Source organism: Buteo buteo, chromosome 5 (genome assembly GCF_964188355.1).
Source record: "Buteo buteo chromosome 5, bButBut1.hap1.1, whole genome shotgun sequence".
Lineage (NCBI taxonomy): Eukaryota > Metazoa > Chordata > Aves > Accipitriformes > Accipitridae > Buteo > Buteo buteo.
This window is the reverse complement of record NC_134175.1, coordinates 17634396-17656981: the sequence shown is the minus strand read 5'-3', so window position 1 is coordinate 17656981 and position 22586 is coordinate 17634396. Positions and strand designations below refer to the sequence as shown.

Sequence of the window (22586 nt, the reverse complement as noted above, 5' to 3'; positions counted from 1 at the left end):
CATAGTGCAGACTCCCATCAGAAATGGAGCTGAACACTGGTTTCAGCTATAATGAAAACCTAGTACTTGGAACTTTTAAAACTTCCAGTTCTTCCAATACAAAATTTGTTACTACATTAGTTCTCAAACTAGTAACAAGCACTGTTGTTGTCCTAATTGGACTCTGCTTTTTCCTTAAAAACTGGAAACATAGAAGAGCACTGATAAATTTGTAATTTATAATTGCTATAGAACTGCAAGAACAAAAGTTAAATTTCTTTTCCCCTAGAAAATTGTAAAGCAATTTTGCACATAACATTTACATTATTTAACTGTATGCTAATCTAATAACTTCAAATATTTGATATAATGAAAATTAACATTATCTAACAGCTATTTATGAATCTTCCCAGATCATACCACCTCCATACAAATCTTCCCATGCCATACAGAAAATAAGGAAAAGCTTTTATAATCAGTAGACAAAACCTGATTCTAGCAGGCTGTCTGCCACACTAGCAAATCCCTTAGAGACAACTTAAAAACCTGTTTGAAACAATCTTTTCCCATTCTGATCCAAAGAATGTGATGAAAAAAATCAGTAATATCAATCAGAAGGTCAGGATTTTAATGTGACAAGTCCCTTGTGGCTTGTCTTTATTTTTCAGGCCTAACAACGCACACACTTCAATATTCTTGTCTAGAACTCCCCTCAATGAGAGTTGATCTCAATTCTGTAAAATACAAAAGATTTTCCAAGACTAGTTCCACCAAGTGGTTAAACATATGCTTAAATCCCAAGTATGCTCAAATCCCACTGACTTCAACATAATTTCAGCAAAAAAACTGCTGAAGACAGTCATGTAGGCAGTTACTGAACTGTTAGGTTGTGCTGTAAAGGGTAGACAACTGTTTCAATAATGAAAAAGAACAGTGACAGGTGTGCATGTCTGCAAGCAATATAAAAAGACTTTAAAGTTTTTAAACTAGTAGAACTTACTGAGTGAATTAGGGAGCTTTCCTTTCCCATCAGCTTTTAAGCAGAACTTTACTTTGAAGCTGTTGTGGAGGAAAAGAAAATATTTATTTCAAACACTTTTTTTCTCATTTTCTTCTGAAATCCTTTACTGTTTTTCTCAGTTTAAAGGTGTTCTCTTTTGAGACCACCCCAAAAAGTTATTCCCAAAAAGCTCACTCCCAAAAGCTATTATCTACTGGTGGGAGAGAAACTATAACCTATTAATAAGTAGACAGCAATGCAAGCAATGCAAAGCTTTGGAGTCTTGATTCATGTAGTAGTCATCACCTGTAAAGCAGAGTGTTTATTCGTGAAATCAAATGTGGCTAATTTATTTCTAAAGCTAGAAGGAACTGGCATACTGAGTTGAAAAGGAAGTTAGCACTAGAAAGGAAAAGTGAGTTTAGATAATCATCCAGGAACAAGAACCAAAACCAGAGCAGAGCAGATAATTTCCCAAGTGTTTTCCATATGCCCACCTAAAAAGCAAGTTAATGGGTAAAAACATTGCAAAAGCTGTGTGATCCATTACCATCTTGGGAAGATCTTGCTCTACTCAACACTGACAACTGGCAATCTATACAGGTAGGATGTAACTTAGGAGTCAGTCTAGCATCTATTGAAGACAACATTGGTCCTCCCATTGTTGTCAAAGAGTTCTTATTTTGTATTGTCTGTTCTTTCAGAAAAATCTGTGTTTGATTGCCTTTTTTTAATTAGCTAACTAGACTTCCTGAATCCTTTCAAAAGTGAAAGCTTTTGAAAATAAAACCCAAAAAAGTCCCTCCCCTCAAAAGGGAAACAAAGATACCCTGCTTACCAAGAAACTTTTACATCTGACAGTGAACAGGCTTTGTTTTCTGGGTTTAGAATGGTTGGGTTAACTTCCAGGGCAGCATTTACTCTAATAACTGGTCTAGCCCTGCAAAGAAAACACGCTCTTGAGCAGCATTCAACACCATGTTAGACAATACCCTCCCCATCAAATTGTGTAATATACACATACACACTTAGACAATATTTAGTGAAACTGCAAGAATAACAAATAATCACTGTGTTGATTAAGGAAAAGCAGGAAGCTTTTCTGGGCTCTTTCATTACCATCAGAGTCAGAACATGGACAATTGAGTTAAGAGGAAGTCCTATCGATTTCTAGCACAGAGAAATAAGGTATTTTCCCAAAATGAGCAAGTTTGGATGAGAATATCAGGATTGCAGAGCAATAGCTAGCAGCACCCTCTATGTGTCTGAATCTAGAAAACTGTCACTCAGAAAGTCGTGAAGACAGCTTATTTATATCTTAACTATAGATTACTGAGAAAGATAAATAACAGATAGCAGATTGTAGATTTACTCAGTGAAAACAACAGCATAACATTTTTTTACCTCCAGCAGCTTGAAAGGTGGAGTAGCAGAATTTCAGACTTCTCTGGTCCTGCTTTCTTTAGTAACTCAAGAATGCCACTGAGCTTTCATTCTGCTTGCACTTACGTAAAACCATAGAGGGATTCTTACCTATACAAAACAGCTGTGTCAACACCAAAGGCTCCAACAATCAAGTCTAGGAAGAAAGGAGAAATATTACACCTTACAATTTATTTTTTAAAATATGCTGTTAGTCAGAGGTGGGGCTACTATTAAGTTATTCTAAAGTGACATTTAGAGCAAAGGACCTGGATATCCATTTTTGTCCACATCTGTGGCTCCTTTCAGTGAGTACCCAAAACTGGGTGGCATAGCGCGAGCGGCCCACCGCCCTTCAAGAATTTGAGATGGGACTGCATTCAAACCATTTGCTCTTCCATTATAGATATAGACAAGTCCTCTCTTGTCCTCTCCACCATACGGTGCAGCAACTGCAATATCTGTAAACCAAAAGAACAATCGTCAACATCTCCAAACACAGACTAGGAGAACATCAATCAATAATTTCTGGTATTAGTTTCAATGTGTATCAGTAGGGAGGAGATGCTGAACCAGCCTTGAAAATGCTCATCAACAACCTTTGTTTTTTAATTGGATGCTGCTTTTTGTAGAAAGTATAAATGTTTAACAAGAACATGTATCATAGATGTATAATGGGGGGAGGGGAGAGAAAGGAATAGTTCTGCAAACACTTCTGCCCTTCAGTAACTGACTTGGAGCCAAATCATATGGATTTGAGATGCTTTTTAGAGTATGAAACACTGAGAATTACTCACTGTTGGCGCCAAATCGCAAAACTAAGTGGGACTATCTGCTCATTTCATTAACACACACATGTTTCTCCAAAGGGTGTGACATTTTAATAATTCTGGAAAATTTAAATCAGCCTAGAACAATGGCATCAAATTCCAGTCTATCCTGATCATGGCCTGGCAACATGTTTTATGGAGAACTTCCAGTTAGTGCAATTATGCTATCTTTTAAAGCTTAATAAATTTAAGAGTACTTATTATCAATGACTAAAACAGTAATAAACAAAATGCTAATTGGACTATCTTTAAGGACAGCTTTAGAAGTGTACATATGATCTAAATTCAACATCTCTCCAATTGGTTCAAAGACCAAACATGAAATGCTACAGATATTAATTATACTATCCCCTCCTCTTTCCTTAAATTTCAGAAAGTTTCATGAAAAAAACAAGGACTCAAAAGTTTACCATTTTGTATTTTTGACTCATCTTTACAAACTTTATGAAAGCAGCAGAAATTCCAATCTTGCACCGTACTGTGATGGAAAGCATTTTAATTAATGGTCCCAAAATGAAACAAAGCAGGAAAAAAAAAGACTAAAAAACCAGACTAAATAATGGCAAAGTAATTAAGAAGAAGCAGCTTTTGCTACGATTTTCTCATCTACAGTGTATATCAGACAGAAATATGATGGAATCAAAACATTTTTGGATCATCTCATCAAGTGACTGGATTTTTGGCTATTAGCTGTAACCTTTCTGATGTCTTCTGTGAATAGTTGCACACTAATTCTGTATACCGTTAGCGACTAAACATGTCCCTTCCAGCCCAAACTATTCTATGATTCTATGATTTCATTAAAAAAAAAAATTAGCGCTATCTGGGAATATTAGCCTATTACAATTTTTGATCTTTCAGAAAATACTTAGCTTGCAAGCAGAATGGAAAAACCAAAAATGAGCATTTTTTGAGGAACTCAAACTCCTACCACTCTTTAGGAAACACTGGAGTAAAACTTGCAAAACAAAATGTTCTCCCTAGGATTCCTGGAAGCCTCCATCTCAAAACTGTATGATTCTTGTCTGCTACATTGCTCTCCATTCCTAAGTGAAAGTAACAAGAAGTACTGGCAACAGATTTGAGAGTCCACAGCTTCAGTTCTATCAGACTTGGACTTCTCATCCAAATACTTGCTCGAGACACTCTGCTCTTAGTACAGCTGGCTGTAGTTATTATGGGATATTTTCACTAGATTCTTCCATTTTGAAATAAATAAATAAAAAAATCTAGACTTTTCTCAGGAAAATCTCTTCTATCAGAACATTTTTAACCAGCTCTCTGAAACAAAACCTTCTTTTTGGTCATCATTGTGTTTCTGGAGAGGAAAATTGGCTTTAAGCAATGGAAACAGGAAAATTATACTGAAGGTGTCCTAACAAGTCACAGTGGAGAGTCAGGTATTTCATTGAAGTTTCTACTGTACTTATGACTTAGAAAGTAATGAACTGACCAGTGTAACAGCTAAAATAATCCATGCTGTAGTTTAAATGGTATAGTCTCTGCTCGATGCATCCATGTAACTCCTGTTAGCATTCTTGGGAGTAGCATACAAGCATCGAAAGGAGTCTAGACCTTAGTGTCCAACATTCAGTCATGGTTAGAATGCCTAATGTTTGCGTGCAGAATCCACATTCAGTGTGCTGTCTAGATTTCATCTACAAACAGAAAATACTGATCAATAAATGATGTCTTACCATTGAAGCCATCCTGATCTAAATCCCCCAGAGGGGCAACAGAACTGCTGAATCTTGCAAATATCTCAAAACCATTCAGCTTTGTGATCTGAAACCCTCCAGAGGCTCGTTGAAGGCAAATGGAAACTTGGCCAACCTCTTGAAGTTTCCCATCAGAACCTCGATCCATAAAAAGAGGGGCTCCAATAAACAAATCTGTGTAACTGGAACAAAGAAGGATAAGGTTCTTCAGTAACAGCATGAATATTCAGTTTCATTCTCGTAAGCATCAGTTAGTAGGACTAACTCAGCACTGAAGTCAGTATTAAGATGAAAGTTACCTATCTTCAAATTGCAACTGAAGGCAAATATCTATTGACAAAGTAAGCATAAATATACCAGAATTTAACATGTTTAAAGCATGTGAGTGCACATGTGTATTTATGTAAATAAACACAAAAACAAATCTACAATTGTTAAAACAAAAGTTGAGTGCTAGCAAGAAAGTGTGTTGCGCAGACATGTTAAACCAGTAATGAAGACAGAAATCTATATTGTATGAAAGAGGTTTTAATAAAAGCTTTTTTTCTTTCTAGAAACAAGTTGGGTGGCAGTGGGGAGAGGAGGACACTTACTTGTCCCCATTGATATCTGTGGCAGCCACTGAATACCCAAAATAGGCAGCCATCTGGAAAACAAAATTCAAACCAAACTTGAGTTGTAGTGATACAAACACACAAACAAGTTTATAGAAAGCTGTATGGAAAAGACATTAGTGGAAAAGGCATTAGGGAGATGATAATGTATACCACAAAATTTTTTGATCCTTTCTCCTTGTATTTTCCTTTCTCTTCCTTAGTTTGTTGAAAAGTAAACTGATCAGTTACCTTCCCCATTCCCCCTTTCATGATCCAGTCCTCTTTACCAATTCTCAAAATAGGAAGCATTTCCTTCATTTAATTAAGATTGTTTTTCTAAGTAGTACTACAAAACTGGAACTCACAGAACATACATTTTTAGGATACCTACAGACTGTATAAAATTTTTCTTTGGCACATCAGCTAGTAACATACAGAAAATTATATGTTCTAGTACCCTAAATACTGTCTCAACACGTCATCTTTCTATAGCCTCCTGGTCACACATCACACTGAATAAAGCTACATACCTGCTCTCCTGTGAAGTTGTACATGGAAGACATGTTTTTCCCATTGTAAATTGACACCTGCACACAAAGAAATACACATTACAGCATACCAACAATATTGATCATTTTACTTATTGTAGAGTTTAATGTTTCAAATTTCCTACCATGCCCAGAGTTCTTGCTGCTCTTGGGACTCCTGATACAAAGTCTGAAATGTAAAGCAAGACACCCAGATAACATTCAGGTCCCAAAGCACAGTGACTTTGCTTGAACAGAGTAGCTCATTCCTAGTGCTTTACACATTTTTCTTGTGCACTGTATCATTTGTTCTATACCATTTATTTGAAAGACCTGTCCAGCCTATTAACATGATTTTTTTACTGAAGCAAGGGTCTTACCTTCTATGCCATCACCATTGAAGTCTCCAACAGCCACCGAATAACCTGATGCAACAGACAAAATTAGTAAATCATTTTAAAAACCTTATTAAACCTTTCACCTCTCTTTACATTCTTCATAGGTCTCTAAGCACAGTCCTCTCACTTCATTTTAAAATGCAATGGAATAAATATTGCCTTTAAGTAGCTTAGGCTATAAACAGCTACGGGAGTTGACAGTAATACATCAGCATCCATGAATTTGACATCAGAAGATGAAAATTTTAGAATTATCATCCTGGGAACTGTTATGGTCTATCCTTGCTTTCTTCTGAACACAGTTAGACATACATGAAGCTAGATGATGATTTCCCACTCTTCTAAGGGACTCTCTTTATTTGCTCTCTTCATTACTTTTCTTCCCAAACATGATTCTTCTACATTTTATTTTGTTTTGGTAGATTATTTAGAAACAGCTGCTTTTCTAAAAAAATAGGTACACAACTAACTTCTCACATAAAAATCATACCTTGCCCATTCCCATATTCATCCTGAATCACAGAGCACAAAAATTCATGGAAATATTTCCATTTATTTTGTCATCAGGTGCTTTTTGAATCAAGCCTATGGCAAGGTAACCAAGCTTCCATCATACATAAACTACTGCATTTTCAAGTATGTAGCTCTTTAGTTATCTGTCAAATGTTGAATTACTAGTAGTGTGACTTAGACTTAGGTATGAATAGCGCAAGGGAGTTTTTCAAGTACAGCTAGGTTTTCTTCCTTTTCAAACTACGCACCCAAGTAGCTGTCATCAAAAGCAGCACTAGCAGGTCTGGTTGCTAGCTGGTCATCATACTTTGTACTGTAGACTTTGGAGTCATATTTAGCCACAATCTCTGTCACTCGATCAGAAATAAGTTGGCCTAAAGAGAAAGAAAACAGCTTAAAACCACAAATAAAATATGTGTGCACTCATTCAATAAGCAACAGGACTCTAAGAATGCTTGCTTCTAAAGCAACAACTCTTCCACAATACTGACCAGAAAATAGCCAACAGCAGCAGCACCAGAAAAGATACAAGTGAAAATTTGGATCCTACTTCAGCAAATAATTATGCACATATTTAATCAAAAGCACACAAAGAGTTCTCACTGAAAATGGAAGCTGCTCCTACACGTAAGCCAGGACTTAAATGGGACTGCCCAGTTAGGTTAACAGTAAGCATATGCTTATGGTATTGCAGAAATGAGTCGTTGCTCCTTATCTAAATACATGAGAGCTTAATATGGCAGACAAAAAACTAATATGAGCATAGTGTATTACCGTGTTCTCTGTTTTCACTTCACTAGCCACTAGGTGGTGACTTCATTACATTCTTTTGAGTATAAATTAAATCTTTAATCACAAAAAAATTTTTTTCAGAAGAGCATGTACTTCACATACATATTCATATATGTATGAAGCATAGGGAAAACTACTCCTCCAGCATCTCAGAAAGTAGAATAAAACTTTGGGGTGAAAAAATCTAGTTTTTAGAAGTATACTATTGTCTTCTATTCAGAGGTAAGTTTTTTTTTTTTTTTTTTGTAGTAGTAGAGAAGAATAAGGTTGTTTCAGCAGATGAGACATCACTTTTGCCAAAAAGCAATAAAATTAATACAGAAACAAAATCTATAGTATACTGTATCTGCAATTTAGTTGCAATCACTCCACTTTGTTCAGAATTTAAAACATGGGACTGGAAACGAGCCTCCTGTGCTGCTTCATCTACACATAGGCTGGCATGATACTGAAAATCTTTCATAAACATTAGTATTTACATTCAAAAACAGGCAGCAGAGTTTGGCAGCTATGTCCTTATTGTAGCAGCACCATCTTTTGAACAGAGAGCTATAGCTAAATGATGAATGATCCTGCAAACAAATACTGATTGAATCCCACATTAGCAAAATACATACATAATGTTCTGTGTAAACAGCGCAGTTAAGAAGTAAAATGTGCACCACAGCACAAAACAGATCAACGTAAACAAACGCAATAATGATAGTTCTCTTTGCAGGGTACATCTCTCATTGAAAATATATGCTTCATATATATGTCAGAAATTACAAAGCATGTAGATTTTCAAACAAGCAAAATATCCTAGAGGAAACTTAGCCTGCTGGTGGAAACAAATACTACATTCCTGGGAAAATACCTTTAAAACAATTCGAGTTATTTAAAAGACAAAAGACACATCTACACAATTATTACTTCAGGTTTAATCTGTGGTTGCCTTAATTATTCAGGAAATACTTTGAAGGAGAAGGAAGAATTATTTCTGTTAGTTTTCTTACTGATGAAGACTTTGACCGTAGTTGGAGGAGTATGGATAGAAATGACTAGGAGGATAAAGAGAAAAATAAAAGAGGTCAACTTCTCTGTGTCTTAAATGATATATCTCACCTTGCCAGTAAAAACTTCCAGGTCCTCCAAGCAGCACTCTGTCTCCCTTGGTGGGGGACGGGATGGGACAGGGATGGGGAGAAAGAAAAATAAAAAAAGAAAAAACACATTAAGCATATCTAAAAATAAGAGAACATGTCCTATGTTTATGGGAAGTAATCCCATGCACATATACCACAGTAGCTTCACTGACCCCAATACATTTTATTTTTTGAAGGAATGATTAATTAAAAGTGCATCCCGTAAAATGCTAAGATAACAAACAATATGCCTTCTGTGACTTGCTTCTCTATTTCACCCATTTAAAATTCTAGGCAGAATTGTGCTTTTATTGTAGGAGACCATTCTACCCACATACATCTAAGACAACAGAAATACAATTAGGAGAAAACATAAGACTGCTATAAGGCAATCAAAAACATGTTTTTAGGTCAGTACACAAAACTAGTTTCATCTTCTGCCCCTGCCACTTTCTGTAACTTATCTTTAGGAAAGTTTAATTCAGAAAAGCTGTGATGTAATTCCCCCACTTTGTATTCCTTGGTACAACTGCAATCCACAAACCATTTTATGAAACTTTAACCACATTAGCTATCCCAGTCCTGGGAGTTTGCTCTCTAAGTAGTGAATTGGGCCATAGGCTTTGCTGCATAATTAAGCCACTTATTCAGGTTTTAATCTTAAAAACTCCCATATTCACCACTCAGAAAAATCTAGGTCAGCGGTTTGAAGATACCTTATACCCAGGCTTGCCCACCCTGCTAGGGTTTTGGATTAGAGCCAAGGTTGGTTTTAACAGGGGCCAGAGTCTGCACAGTAAGCTTCAGGTGTGCATGCAAAGTAACTCAAACCCTTACAGTCCTATACGGCACTTGGCAGTTTCCTCTGGAGGAAAAACAAAGAGTGTCCTCAGGCAAAGAGTGAAGGGCTATGACCCAACCATAAGATGTGAAGAACCCAAAAAATTGCCACATCACAAACAGGACTTGCACGGTCTTAACGTGTCCGGACCATGCTAAACAATTTAAATGTACAATATAAAAAAACCTACAGTTAGTTTGCATATTTGTGCACAGTTTTATTGTGCTTAGATTTAAAAAGTAATTCTGAATTTAAATTAAAAAAAAGAACTATAAAAGGCAGGGAGAACATAAAAGTAGAAGAAACACAAGACAGACCGCAAAAAAAGAAAGTCTGATGAGAAAAACAAAACATAAAATTGACAAGAACACTGTTTACCAGTTCCCTTTAGCAGTTATTCTTCCTCAAGAAGTAACACTAGCTGTGCACTCATGCCTTCATAATAATTATCTCAAAAAATCTGACTACTAGTTTATTTCACTTGAGGACCAGCTACAGCAGAGGTTTATGGCATGAGGCTGGGAAAGCAGACTATTTTTTCAGCACGTGATTCCTACAAGAGGTGAAAGCATCCCACTGTGAAGATGTAGGGAGAAACTGGTTTATAATACCAGAGTGGTTTGAAGTTATTTTTGTTTTACAAGAATGTGTTTGGTTGGGTTTTTTCCCCCCAGGAATGGTAGTTTACATTTAGTTTCATAATAGCTGTGCTTGTATGTGGTCTGTATCAGGGTTGTTGTCAACTTGCAACTGTCTGCTGACTCGTAGGAATTGAAAAAGATTCACATACCTTTGTAAAGTCAATACTAAATCCACCTTGACAAAATCCCTGTCCATCTGCATCAATAGTGGCTACAAAAAAGAACGGATAGAAAAGAGAAAAATAAATAAAATAAATATTATCAGTACCAGATCAGATGATTCTGTGGATACTTTCCAACGCATCTTCCTAAGTAACCATGCACTCCTGAACTTGAACCTTGAAATTTTTTTTCTCCTCAGTTAGTGTTTTCTCTTCATTAACAACTCACAACCAAATGCTGTAACAACTTTAGAGCTGGCCTAACATACATATAACATCAACATATGCTCTGGCCTAACACAGTCAAAGTAAACAGCAACTCCATAGCCCTTTGTATTTAATCTTAATTTAAGTTTTGGGGAAAAACACTTGCAATTTTTCTTCAAGAAAAAAGGTATCCAGAAACTAGTAAGTTTTTCTTTTGGTATGGAATAAAAATCTGGAAGGCACATAACCGGAAGTTGTTTCAAGTATTGGCTTAAAACACAAAAAAAGCAGCATACCTGGCTGAAAAAATCTCTACGTACTGAGACTCATCCCAGCAAGAATTGTTATGGCTGAGTTAATCTTATGATCATACAGCAACAAGGTAGAAAAGTTGAGACCCCCTTATCTGGAAGTATGACTACTACTTAACTAGCATGCTTTAGTTTAATACATGCTTATTTAACTTCTTTTTATGTTGGGACACACTGGATTTCATTCCTGCTGTTCACCAATGATTTTCAGCAAGTAAAAAAAAAAAAATCCTAGCCTGAATGTTCAACTTTTAGGCTTCTGTATTTTAGAAAAGGTTATTAAGCCTCTGAATAATCTACCAACTCAACTACACAATATGGATGCAAAGCGTTTGGAATATAAGACTCAATATGTTCAGCAATGAATTAAAACAGTGCATCGCTATGTACGTACACGTACATGGAAATCAGAACCTACTTGTACAAAACCTTGTCTTCTAAAATGAGCTTTCTCTTTAAATTACTTGAATAACAATAATTAGGCTTCAGAAAATTCTAGAGTTGGTCTTTGAAAAAGCACTTGCTACATAACTTTGCTCGAGTGATTACCACAGAAGTAGTCCTTTCAAAAACTGAAGTCCTCAGTTCCAGTGATATTTGGATCTAAGATTTTCCCCTGGCCTACAGTAGAGAAAGCAAGGTCTGCATCCTGAACATCAACTGGAAGAGAATTCAGATGTCTGGATCTAGTTTAGTTTTTTTTCGAATTGCTATGAGCCTATACGTGGAAGGGGGTAATATCTATAAAACGTCCCGCTTCTAAAGTACACAAAAATATAACACAAGGGAAAATCCAAACAGAAAAGCAATGACATGTTCTACACTTACTTGACCTGCAGGGTGCATATTCCACAGATTTAGATCCAGCAAGGAGGTAACAAGTTCCTACAGGCTCCCTCTCTTGTTTTGTTTCAGTCCTCCAGTGGTACAATGGGGCACAGGCCTAAGGAAGAAAACATGGCAGTGAGAAAAACTCCTCTTCAGAATGCTGGGGGGTATAGAATAATACAATGGAATGACAATTTTCTACAGAATAGTAACCGAAAAAAGTTTTGGTGGATGTACCACATGTTATTAGAGAAGATTTATACTATCAGCACTGGGCTGGAAGTATCACCAGTTTCTATTTTTAGAAATAGCTGGTTTATCACAAGAATTTTAGAAATAATAATTTCTTAAAGCAACAGTTGTCAAGAGCTCATCAAGAATTTATAACACATTCTAACTTCAGGAAAACTATTTCTACTCCTTTCTTCAAAACCAGACAAAAATACTACAACCTTTGTTTATAAAGGGTTAAAAAAGGCTAGCCAATAAACTCTGAGAAAACACAAACCATACTGATTACTGGGATTGTGTTTAAATTCTGAGTTACCCAGATCTTTTCACTTTTTTTTTTTCCACTATGGTATCCCAGTACTAAGGCATTTGAAGGGCATCAAAAACCTACCAGAATTTTATCATTTTTGGATCTCACAGAGGCTCCAAACCACTGATGAGACTTAAATTCTAATGGATCATCAGGAGCAAAATCTCTGTTGCCTACAAAGAAAATGAAAAAGAAGCATAATTTCACAGCAAACCGTATAGCAAGAATTAAAAAAAAAAAACAAACAAAAAACAAACACCAAAAAACTAAGTCATTGGTTTTGATGTATACAGAGAAAAACAGAAAACAGTAACATTGGAGGATATCGCCCTTTCATGGAAACAGAATTTTAAAAGGATTTTTTGTTACTATTCATTATTACATATGGGGCCTAACATAGCTATATTTACATACCAAGCATTTGTACAACACTGATTCCTTGTAAAAGCACAAAGTTTATAGCATCTTTGACAGCAACACAGTGAATAGCTCATACTTGAGATATTTGACTTCCAAGTCAGATTACAGCACTGCTCAAGAATCAGTGTCAAAGCCAAGTTAGGACTAATGCTTCTAGAAGAAATATTGCCCTGATTAAATTATGTGAATTTTGCCTTTGGCTATAATTGGGACAGAAGTTCTTCTACTACTCTATCAAGTGTTAACATCTCCATTCTGAATGTCACTGCAGTGTACAAAGCATGGCAACTAGCACGCTCACAAGCTTATGAGTAAAGTGAAAGGGTATTCAGTAACAAAAATGTTAAAGAGTTTTCCATGCAGAAGGGTAAATTAAATTAATGATAATCTGCACTGTTGTCTGTGTTAACTGTTTGGTGATGAAGGTTGGTGGAAGCAACTCAATTAGTGGTATTTCTGCAAGCATGAAGGTTAGAATTCTTTATATCATTAATGTTTCTTACGTACTTTCACTGGAACAACAATGGAAACTTTGCCAGCCTAATGAGAAAATGGATGTAACGCTCTGGAAAAATATATCTTTTAAAAAGTCACCTAGATCCCTGGTTTACAGTGCCTAAAGTTGAAGGAGTCATGGAGGTCAACAGCCATACATCACTTCTACAGGCTGCTGGGGGGAAATCCCCAAACCCAACCCTGCTATGAATCAGAGACCTGTGACCACTTGAATCAAAACTTCCATGCTTGTCTCACACCTTGTAAAGAATGTTCTGTCTCAAGAGACTGTTACTTCCATTAGGAAAATCCCATGAAAAGGAGAACAAATGTGATTCTAATCTGCAGAGTCAGCCAAAACATGTAAGTATCTGGACTATGTTTGCTCTTAGATTAGAACTATGTAGAAATCAATGCCAAGCACATAGCACCAGAGAACTAGTGTGGGTTTTTCTAATTTCATCAACGGTAATTAAAAAAACCCACTTCCTTCTGTCACCCCCTCCTCCACTCTCTTATTGAACAGGTGCTAAATACATGGAGGGCCTGATGATTAGCACATCTGGGCAGTTTTATGTACACTTCAACATTCATACTATCACCCTTGCACAGACAGAAATGTAGTTTGGAGATCTGCATGTCACCTCCTCATGGTACAGAAAACCAAACCCAGATCAAGACGTTTTCCAAATAGGGAATTCTCCTTAGCACACTTCTAAAAATCCCTGGTTTATCACCATCTTTTCCCTTCCTTGCCTTTAATTCATGTAAATCCACCCACGGACAGTTTTGCTCAAAGGATGCAGTTACATGACTGAGTTAGTTTCAGATGAAGCTGCCACCAAAAGGGGTAGCAGTTCCCATCTGCTCCCGTCCACATGTTCCTGCTGCCAGCCTCTGTCTTGGCACTATTACCTTCTGGTCACACAGTCACAACATGAACCACCTAAAAACAAACCTTACTCAAAAAATATTCAACAGGAGCAGGGACCAGCCCAACTGACTGCACAGGGAGGAAAGTAGTGCTAACCTGCTGGGGAGAAGACAGAAACATATGACTGGGAACTATTATCTTTTTGGCAACATCAGGGACCTAAAATTGGTTTATTCTGCTTGTAGTCACACCCAAGGTTATGCAGCCTAGAAAGACAGATTTGGCTTCTATCCGCTATTTGTCCAGCTACTCTCAAATACAAAGAAACCTCTCTGCTTTACTTGCCAAACAAAGCTTTAAACAAAAGAAACTTGAGAATAGTTATGGCATGGCATTTTACAACTTTCTCTACTCTTGGATACTCATGCAATGCTATATATGTATGACTAAAATGAAAGATAGTATAGTAGTTTTATAGTGTAAAGCAGAATCCTATTGTGCTAGGTACTACAAAAGTGTCTAGGATGAAAACTTGCCATTTAAGTTTAAAACAATAGGCAGCAAGCAAAAGGAATGGTCGCATTGCAATAGCAAGTAGGCAGCAATTCAGCATTACCACCAATGTGATTTTATCACACGTGTTAAGGAAATCAGTTCCTTCAAGTTTCAGCTGAATGCATCAGCTGAGACAGCATAAAGAAATTTAAAAAATAAAAAAAAAAAAAAAAAAGGCAGTACTGGTTACTGGTGCCATCTACCCATAGTCTATGTTGATTGGACTGAAGAAGAAGGGAACCAAGTAGTTTAACCAGCAGATGCTGCCAAAACAGCTCCTCTCTGCCTTTTCCCTGGGCATTCTTGAGGTGCAGGCACTGCACCCCTCAAGGAAGAATCAGTGTCCAGGACAGCAGCTACAAAAACTTCCCTCTCCCTTGATCTTTAGGGGACAAAATTATTTTTTCTACAGTACTGAAAAACCCCCGATTCAGCTCTCAAATGAGGGTAGTATTAGAAACCACTCTTCAGTTTTATTTTAATAGGTAAACATCTAGGCTTTGAGATATAGTCAGAAGCTAGCATATAAAAAACCCTAAAATCTCCAAATCAGAAAACAAATGAACACAATCCCAAGTTTACTATGTTCCAAATGTAGTTTTTTATGTTCCAAATGTCATAACTTCAGAAGCCAGCATAATAATTTCTGAAGGCCTAAGTAACAAATCAGGAATTCTAATGCTTAAAAAAAGCCTCACCACATAGTAAAATGTGCTCCACTAGGTAATTTGGCTAAATAAATTTTATTTATAGCATGCTACTATTGCAAAAATAATTTACAAACATCTTGGTCAAATTGTCTAATGTCAGTGCAGATGCACATTACATAAAACAACATCTGCTACAACTTGAAGATGCCTTACATTGAGTTTATCCTGTATTCAAAGCTTCTTTAGGTTCTCTAAAACTAAGTGGGGGGTCTTGGGGAGAAGGGATTGCTGTTTCAGCTCGAGACTGGCTTTAGCACAAGAAAGTGTGTTAAGACACAAAAACTACATCAAGTAGAAAGTACGTGCATTGGAAACACAGACTTTTCAGATAAAAAAATTGCAAACGCCCAATACAAGCCAAATCTGATGTAAACTCTCCATTAAAGAACAGTAACCTTTATTTACTCACACTCATTCAAAATTCTGCCCAGGAAAACGCTGTGTAAATAGATTATGAGCCTTTCCCTCAGGTCCAGAAGAAAAACTAGTTTTATGAGGAACTCTGGAAAACACCCTGTCATCAAAAATCCCCTTGCTTTAAATGAGAAACCATTTGGGTTCCTGACTGGGGAAAACAAACATAAAGAACACTTAAATGTGAGCACCCACTGAAGCAAATCAGAGTTAAATCAGGTGTTTTAGCTATACCATAAAGTAGATTCGTCATGGGAAGATACAGGACTGACTTCAGCATTTCTGTGTTTTAGTATAAAGAGTCTGACTTTATTATTATTTTATCATGATATAACTTTTCAGTGGTGGTTATTTTAAAAAAAAAAAAAAAAAGCCTTCCCCACACCCTTTAAAAACAGTACCTACATTAAATGAAGCAAACTGTAATACAGGTAGGATTTAAACATACAGGGATTTATAAATCCAGACCGACGTTTTGATGTATTATAGTCAGCCATACTACTATAATGGTTCTTACAGCCACTGCTGGTTTTCTTGTATTTCTAAATTCATGTAGACTGTCTCAAGAATACCTTAGAAATGTCTTTAAACCAATGATGTACATTTAAAAAAAGGCATTCAAACAAATGTATCTAGGCAATACAAACTATATTCTGACTAGACTTACTCAACAAAGTATTCAGAGTTTTTACACAATGCTATTTGTCAGACTAAAATGCAGCCGCTACAGGGACTTCGACTCGATGGGTCACTAATTCCAGGATTATGTCATTTTACCATAGAGTATTATTTTGTATCTGTAAAGGCAGCTTATGAGGTGTTTTTTCCTTTGCTCCCTTGCACTGTAGTAGACATCAGATGATGATTTTACATAACTCTTTCATTAGGGGAAAAGGGCTGACATGGAGAGTCAACAGTGCTTTGTCTCACAAAGTACTTTCCAGGTGGGGTGATGGGGTTGTCAAGGCAGGGACAGAATTGCTTTAAAAATCCACTACATAGGTGCGTTGTTGCTGCTGTACCAATGGAACTTTGTCACTTTACTGTGTAACACAGGATTTAAATTTATAAATAGAAACTAACATGGAGAGATGCTGAGTAGAAATCGCAGAAAAAGGAGAAAACAAAACAGTTTAAGCCATCCTCCAACTCTAATAAAAAGATCAAAAGTTCTTTCAGTGCTGGATTTCTTTTGGCTATCAGCTTGGGATAGTTGGGGCCTTCTTTTTCCAATGTAAATGTTGTCAGTTACAGAAACAATGGTGTTAGTACAAAATGATTGCAGTTGAGTAAGTGGATCGAGTTGTAACTTGCAGCCCGCCTGTTTGCATGGTAATGAGAAAACTGAACTAAAACATTTGCCCCTGATCTTGAGTGCCAGACTTAACTGAGATAATCATGAGTCAAGAGGCAGTGCACTGATGAAGCCTGGTTCAGTGTTGTCATACTATGAATACTTACGAAGTTGCAAAATTTCAAGTCACCCAATTCATAGAATTTCCATTAAAATAAATCTCTTCGTTAACTATGCCAATTCAACACAAATTATGTTGCCCCTTCAGATAAAGGGAAAACTTTATGCAGCTAGCCAAAAGAAAGACAAACTTGTATATTTTATAAGAGCACTGTTTTTATAATAGGAGAACTTTATGTACTATAAAGCTAGCCATCTTCCACCCAAAATCTCAGCAATTTCAACCTCAGTTAATGAGGCAAGAGTGAGTACAAGCTTATCTTTACTTGAAACTCCCCATGCTGTGAGGCAGATGATGGTTTAGCAACCTTGGTTTAGCCACAGTGTTTTGTTAATGACTCACGGAGACGGGAATACAGAGCTTCCCCCTATTCCACTTCCCTCTTCTGAGGTATGAATCCTGCTTCTTCACCCAGGCAGTGCTGGAACAAAAGCATCTTTTCCCTTTGCCTAACATAAGACAGACACTTTTTTTTTCCCCAACTAGTCATACAGTTGAGATCCAGCTACACACACGCAGAGAGCCAACAGTATTCGTGCCGGAGCCTACCTAATCACAAAAGCATGAGCATTTTTCCACTGTCAGCTATAACAACATGCAGAGGAGGCCTTACACATTCTGCCGCCCTCCTTTGTATTCCGAGCAGTACACAGAGCCCAACGCAGACTTCAGTTACACCAGCACACACGATAAGGGTAACAACCAAACTTCAATGGGACTGAGGTAATGATAGATTTAGCAAGACAAAAATCAATCCATTTTACTACAAACAAATGAATGGTCTTCACACGATTTACTGCTTTATTGTTGATTAAATAGACAGCCTTTGAGATTGAAATCCCCATACCGATTGCACCCTAATACCAATAAAACCATCACCTAAAAATAAAACAGTACTTTGTTAAAGCACGCTATTTGCACAAAATACCAACCTATCCCACGCTTCCTTATCCATCTCCTTATTCTGTAAGTGGAAAGGATGGAGTTATGAACAATTGACTTATTTGCACCAATGATCAAAATCTCCAAAAGGCAAATATAAACTCATGACACCCACTCCAGTCATAACGTCCCAACATCAGCAGATCTTACGCTGTGCAATGCTACAGCACAAAGCTGCACAAGGCAGTAAAAATACCCACTTCAAACTAAATAGGTCACAGATAGATACAGCCATGCCAAACCAGTGGTTTAGGCTTCCAAACAAAGACTCCTATTGTCTAGAATCACCCACTTGGGGATAGAAAAAAAACCAAATGTGGAAACCTAAGGAGGAATCGGGAGAGCTTTTTTTATAAGTATTTTCCTCTTCAAAAGCTTCTTTCTCCTCTCTTAGGACAGACCAAGATAACCAGTCTTAAAAGAATTTAATCCAAAAATATTTAAGAACAAACCATTTCTCTAAAATTACTCTGATGGTCAAAACACATGGGAAGGGGGAGAAAAGGAGGGACAGTACAACTGTCAAAGTGACAAAACTTTTTGCAGCCAGAGGCTACACTGACTTCTTTTTCCAAAGCAATAAAAACACACCACACAGAGCTGAAAACATTTGAGATGCTCTTAGGTTTTAGTATTCAACAGCTTCTGTAAGTTTCCCCAATCTTGAATTCTGAGATCTGATATAGAGAACAAAAGCCATAGGGAAAGCTTTTACCAAAAGAAGGAATGACAACTTACCAGAAGAGCAAAACAATACATTGAGCAAGCAGATCTTTCTGCGCTAAAAATGAAATCTGCTCAAGAAATCTGCAATTCATTAGCATAGAAGTTCAAAGTTGTTTTATGAGCATATTTTCCTTTGTAACAGTTCATAGAGCTGTCTGCATTTCATCAGATTATTCTAAATGCAGAAGCTCTTGAAACACTCTCAGTACTGCACTTTTTGATGTTGACAAAGAGCTGCATGCTGTACTGGAGCAAGTACGTTTCTCAATTAAAGTTTTCTTTTAAAAAATGGCAGATTTTTGCAAGAGAAACTTCATCATCACAAAACTGTTTTGTTACATTTTTTATGAAAAGCCATGGGAGCATGAAGAAATGCTATTTGTACCAAACCATTTCCCACTATTCTTGACTGATGAAGAGCTAGGACCACAAAGATGAAAAGTAAAATAATATGAATAATTATGAAGATTGTTTCCTTTTGGAAAACAAGCACATAGGAAACTCACTTGGTTTACATTAATTTGCTACATATTGCTCACATGTGTACAGTCTGATTAACTCCAACTGGTTACAGGGATCCCTGAACAACTTTTTGTTTGTCAGAATGAAAATTCAGAGTGATCCTGCTCTCTAAAATTCCATGGCCAAATAATGGAGGTATTTATCTAGATGTCAGACAATTAGCTAAGTGTATCCACCCTGCTATTCCACGTATGCCAAACTATAAAATACATAAAGATCACTTGCTGGTTTTCCTAAAAAGCATGTTTGACCACACCTCTGCTCACTGGTTTTGTTGTCTGGCTCAAAAGTGAGCTTTTGATCCTCCTCCTGCACAGAAAAACATGTTTAATTTTATATACAAAAAATGGACAACTATACGAAATAATTATAACTCTCAGAAAAACCTTAAACTTTTGAAGAATCTTCTCCCTGAGCAAGACTATGGAAATACTTTCAGTAATATTTGGTACTATCTATGCAAGCTTTGCTATGCTAGTCTGTGAAGGCTGTGGAAGGAGAAAAGGAGACGGAGAATAGATGTGTCTTTAAAACAAATGGGTTTGGACCTTTGTCTCAAAACTGATCAGAAACAGAAAATGGACTGCTATATTACATGCATTCCTTTCACAGTGTACCTACAAGAAATATGTTTTTCCTGGAAAAAGCTGCTAAGCAGCTGGCAGATGAAGCCAACTGTTCAGCGTTCTAAGAGAGGAACCACCTCTAGTACTAGGGCTCAGCAAGCTGTAAAAGCAGGTTTTCCACCATTTGCTTTCCCAGATTCTTTCTTCTTTGTAAGATTCAGAATATTCCCCTATTGTTATGGATTAGAGGAAAAAAAAAACCCTAAATTTTCAGTCACAAAATTATCTGGTGTGGAGAATGGATAAGAATGAAGACAAATATTTACCCACCTTGACCTGTAACTTGTGGGTTTTGGTAATTTGAACATGAAATGTAAAATGTCTTGCAAAGGAAAGGATTTACTAACATTGTTTACGCTTATGACAATTTTGAAGTATACATTATCTTGCGAATGTGAATTTCCCCCTGGTGCTGGTCCTGAAAAACTACAGCCTCCTACACATTCTGAAACTCTGAAAGTTAACTGAGGGGAAAAAATCCCAAATATTTTTCGTAACAATTCAATCGAAATTGTGGTAATGCTGTGGCAACTGTAGTAAGAAGTCAAGATATACAAGAATACAAATACCAGAAACTTCAGTTTTGTGACAGTGGCACATTTAGCTACTGAATTAACAAGGTAAACAGGAATAAGGCAAAAAAAGTTCATCACTTACATAGCACTTTTTAATCAGATCTATTTCTATCTAGATTTGCAGGATAATCTGTTAAAGCAAGAGATACAAGCACTGCTTCCTATTTCAGTTTTGCAACAGCGTCAATGAAAGCATGCATGTGAGGAAGCTTGCTCTGGTGGTTGGTTCCTTTTTAACTTTAACCTTTATGTGCTTCTAAGAGCACGAGCCAGCCAGAAATGCATGCCTAATGATACTTGAAAGCCTTTAATAAAAAAAAAAAAAAAACCAACCCTAACTTTCTGGCCATGTACACACAAGCACATGCAGCACAGCTATACACACCCCTGAATTTGAGGGCATGTTCTACCACACATGTTTGTTATGCAATTTTCACATAGTCATAACTATGTTAAATCAAAGCCAACTGATGTCAATGCTAAAATGCTCAGAAGCCCCACAGCGAAGCATCTTTACATTTGGGAAGTGTTAATGTGCGATATAAACATTTTCCCTTCCAAAGCCACCATGTATACCAGAACGTCAAAAGCAATTATTATAATATGCACAGAAACACACACACACAGACATATATACAGAATATTCTCTACTGGATTTTTACATGAGTGTAACCATTGTACTGGGAGATCTAGAACAAGGGGAGATCCCTCTTCCCCTTTGCAAATATATTGCTGTTTTAAATGAGAAAATACGCTGTGTAAGAACAGTGAAAGAACATTTCTTTTCAGCCAGCAGTTTAAAAATTGTAATATGCACTTTAATAAGGGGTTTTTTTATGTTACAGGATGGTGGGGAGGGCATGAAAGGGAGGGAAATACATATATTTTCAGCATGAGAGCTATGCGAGTTCCATGAGTGGACTGCTATTGCCCAGCTCCCCTCCTGAAAGAGCCAAGTTGTCATGCACAGGAAGGAATAAACAAAAGTAGTACATTTGGTACTACCAGGAACTATCAGCTTAACAACTTATTGCTTTCCTCCAGAGTAGCTGGGGTGAACGTAAATGCAAGTAACAAGCAATACTGGTATAAGGTAAGGGCTTAAATGACTCCTCCTGCAAAGATTAACATAAAGCAGCCAGTACCTTCTCTCTTGGGCAACCTAATAGCTGTGGCATTTGTCTCATGGAAATGGCCACACTCCTGTGCTAATATGATATTAAAGCCAAAAGCAAGTGTTAGAAAATAAAACCCAACTCTGTGCAGTCACTGCTGTGCAGCTGAGCTCAGTGTGGCCTTTGTATGGATGGGGAAGAAAAAAAGGACCCATAAAACTTGAGGAAAACTTAACTAAAAAACAAGGAATGTTTAAGAAGAAAAAATAATAATAATTGAGAGAGAAAAAAAAAACCTTGCTTGGTGGATCTCTGTAAAACGCTACTCTCAAATTCATTTGTGATACAACCACGAGACAAGCGGACAAGCACAACCTCACACCGTCAGAACAAGACTCGCTCTTTCCTCCGTTCCCTTGCTACATTCACAGCACAGAAACATGGCCTCTTCCTTGCTCTCAGATGCTGCGTGCAAGACACAGTGGCTTGGCCTCGTCCAGGATCTGCTAGCTACGCTATCTGGCACAAGGAAGCAGGAGGAGGAACAGGAGCATGAGTTTTTTACAACCCCACGTAGGCAGTTTGGCACCAACAGGTAAACAGAAAAAAGCCACAAGTAGAGATGTTCTCATTATTTTCACAGGTCAGATTTCTCACTAGCTGTAAACAATTAGAAAAGAACTCTGAAGAAACCCATCTAATTAATTA

At 37.0% G+C, this 22586-nt stretch overlaps 1 protein-coding gene across 5 annotated transcripts in view; it reads right to left on the bottom strand.

Annotated features, from left to right (window-relative positions):
- Positions 1 to 22586, bottom strand: part of ITGAV (integrin subunit alpha V) — a 68774-nt gene that overhangs the window by 25432 nt on the left and 20756 nt on the right. For all 5 annotated transcript variants that reach the window (XR_012650401.1, XR_012650402.1, XM_075027959.1 and 2 more), the window contains exons 3-16: positions 12511 to 12602; positions 11889 to 12003; positions 10531 to 10592; positions 8880 to 8925; positions 7232 to 7357; positions 6453 to 6497; positions 6219 to 6262; positions 6076 to 6132; positions 5543 to 5595; positions 4929 to 5131; positions 2671 to 2862; positions 2513 to 2558; positions 1818 to 1919; positions 980 to 1038 (exon numbers count right to left, since the gene is read on the bottom strand). Coding sequence is in view for 3 of the 5 variants with exons in the window: in XM_075027959.1 (XP_074884060.1) it covers positions 980 to 1038; positions 1818 to 1919; positions 2513 to 2558; positions 2671 to 2862; positions 4929 to 5131; positions 5543 to 5595; positions 6076 to 6132; positions 6219 to 6262; positions 6453 to 6497; positions 7232 to 7357; positions 8880 to 8925; positions 10531 to 10592; positions 11889 to 12003; positions 12511 to 12602 (1242 nt within the window). In the remaining 2 variants the exon portion in view is untranslated. The remainder of the gene's footprint in view (positions 1 to 979; positions 1039 to 1817; positions 1920 to 2512; positions 2559 to 2670; positions 2863 to 4928; positions 5132 to 5542; positions 5596 to 6075; positions 6133 to 6218; positions 6263 to 6452; positions 6498 to 7231; positions 7358 to 8879; positions 8926 to 10530; positions 10593 to 11888; positions 12004 to 12510; positions 12603 to 22586) is intronic.